The sequence below is a fragment of the Aulostomus chinensis genome, chromosome 3, assembly GCF_037954235.1.
Source record: "Aulostomus chinensis isolate RoL2024-O1b breed Wild chromosome 3, RoL_Achi_v1.0, whole genome shotgun sequence".
Classification (NCBI taxonomy): domain Eukaryota; kingdom Metazoa; phylum Chordata; class Actinopteri; order Syngnathiformes; family Aulostomidae; genus Aulostomus; species Aulostomus chinensis.
The window spans coordinates 2,262,613-2,263,452 of record NC_141322.1 but is presented as its reverse complement, the minus strand read 5'-3'; the positions used below and the strand labels follow the sequence as shown (position 1 = coordinate 2,263,452).

General features: G+C 65.0%; 1 protein-coding gene across 1 annotated transcript in view; it reads right to left on the bottom strand.

Annotated features, from left to right (window-relative positions):
- Nucleotides 1–544, bottom strand: part of wnt4 (wingless-type MMTV integration site family, member 4) — a 26,183-nt gene extending 25,639 nt beyond the window's left edge. The window contains exon 1 of the mRNA XM_086198023.1: nt 1–544. This exon is cut by the window's left edge and continues 122 nt beyond it. Within this exon, the coding sequence (XP_086054149.1) occupies nt 1–108 (108 nt within the window). The 5' untranslated portion in view covers nt 109–544.
- Nucleotides 545–840: the final 296 nt, after the last annotated feature.

Sequence of the window (840 nt, the reverse complement as noted above, 5' to 3'; positions counted from 1 at the left end):
TCCCGTGCGGCTGGGTGGTGGTGGTGGTGGTGGTGGTGGTGGTGGTGAGGAGGGGTGGGGGGTGGGGGGAAGCAGCAGCTCCGGAGAAGTTAATCCATGATCCCGCATCCACCGGTGCGCAGCTCCGCGCTCCTCCCGTCCCTCTGCCCGAGCGAGGCTCCGCGACCAGCAGGGACGGGGAGAGGCGTGGGGGGTGGGGGGCGGGGGCGGTAAGTGATGCTAAAAATATGGGCCAAACTCTGAATCGGACCTCTTTATCAACTTGTTTGCGTTCCCTCTCAGCTGCGCGTCAACGGCCAACCGGAGGAGCGCGCGGAGAAAAGTCAAAGAACAGCCGGATTCACGAGCTCAGGCGGCGCTTCCTCCTCTCACGCGCTGCCGGGTCCCGGTCCGCCCGAGCTGCCGCTCTCTCTCTCTCTCTCTCTGGACACCTCTGCACACACTCATGCGCGCACGCACACACACACACACACACGCATGCACACACACACACGCATGCACACACCACCGTCTGTCCCGTGCGTCTGGCGGAGAGGAGAGTGTGTGTTCTGCCTTCAGCTGAGGGGCGGCGCGAGGATATAGAGGTACGGCGGAGTGATGAAGGAGGCGGGGTCAGCGCTGGGAAGGTAGCGCGCACGCGCGCGCGTGTTTAGAGGTCTCCTGGGAGGATGCAATAGCACAGCCATTCACTAATGCCCCCCTCCCATCCCAGCGCCCCCCCGCCCCCCCACCCCGCCACTCCTCTCCAACACTCACATAAACACGCTCGCTTTCACCAGCCGTACACGCGCACGCGCACGCCTCAAAACCGCTCCTTGGCAGCGGCCCGCGCTCCCGGTC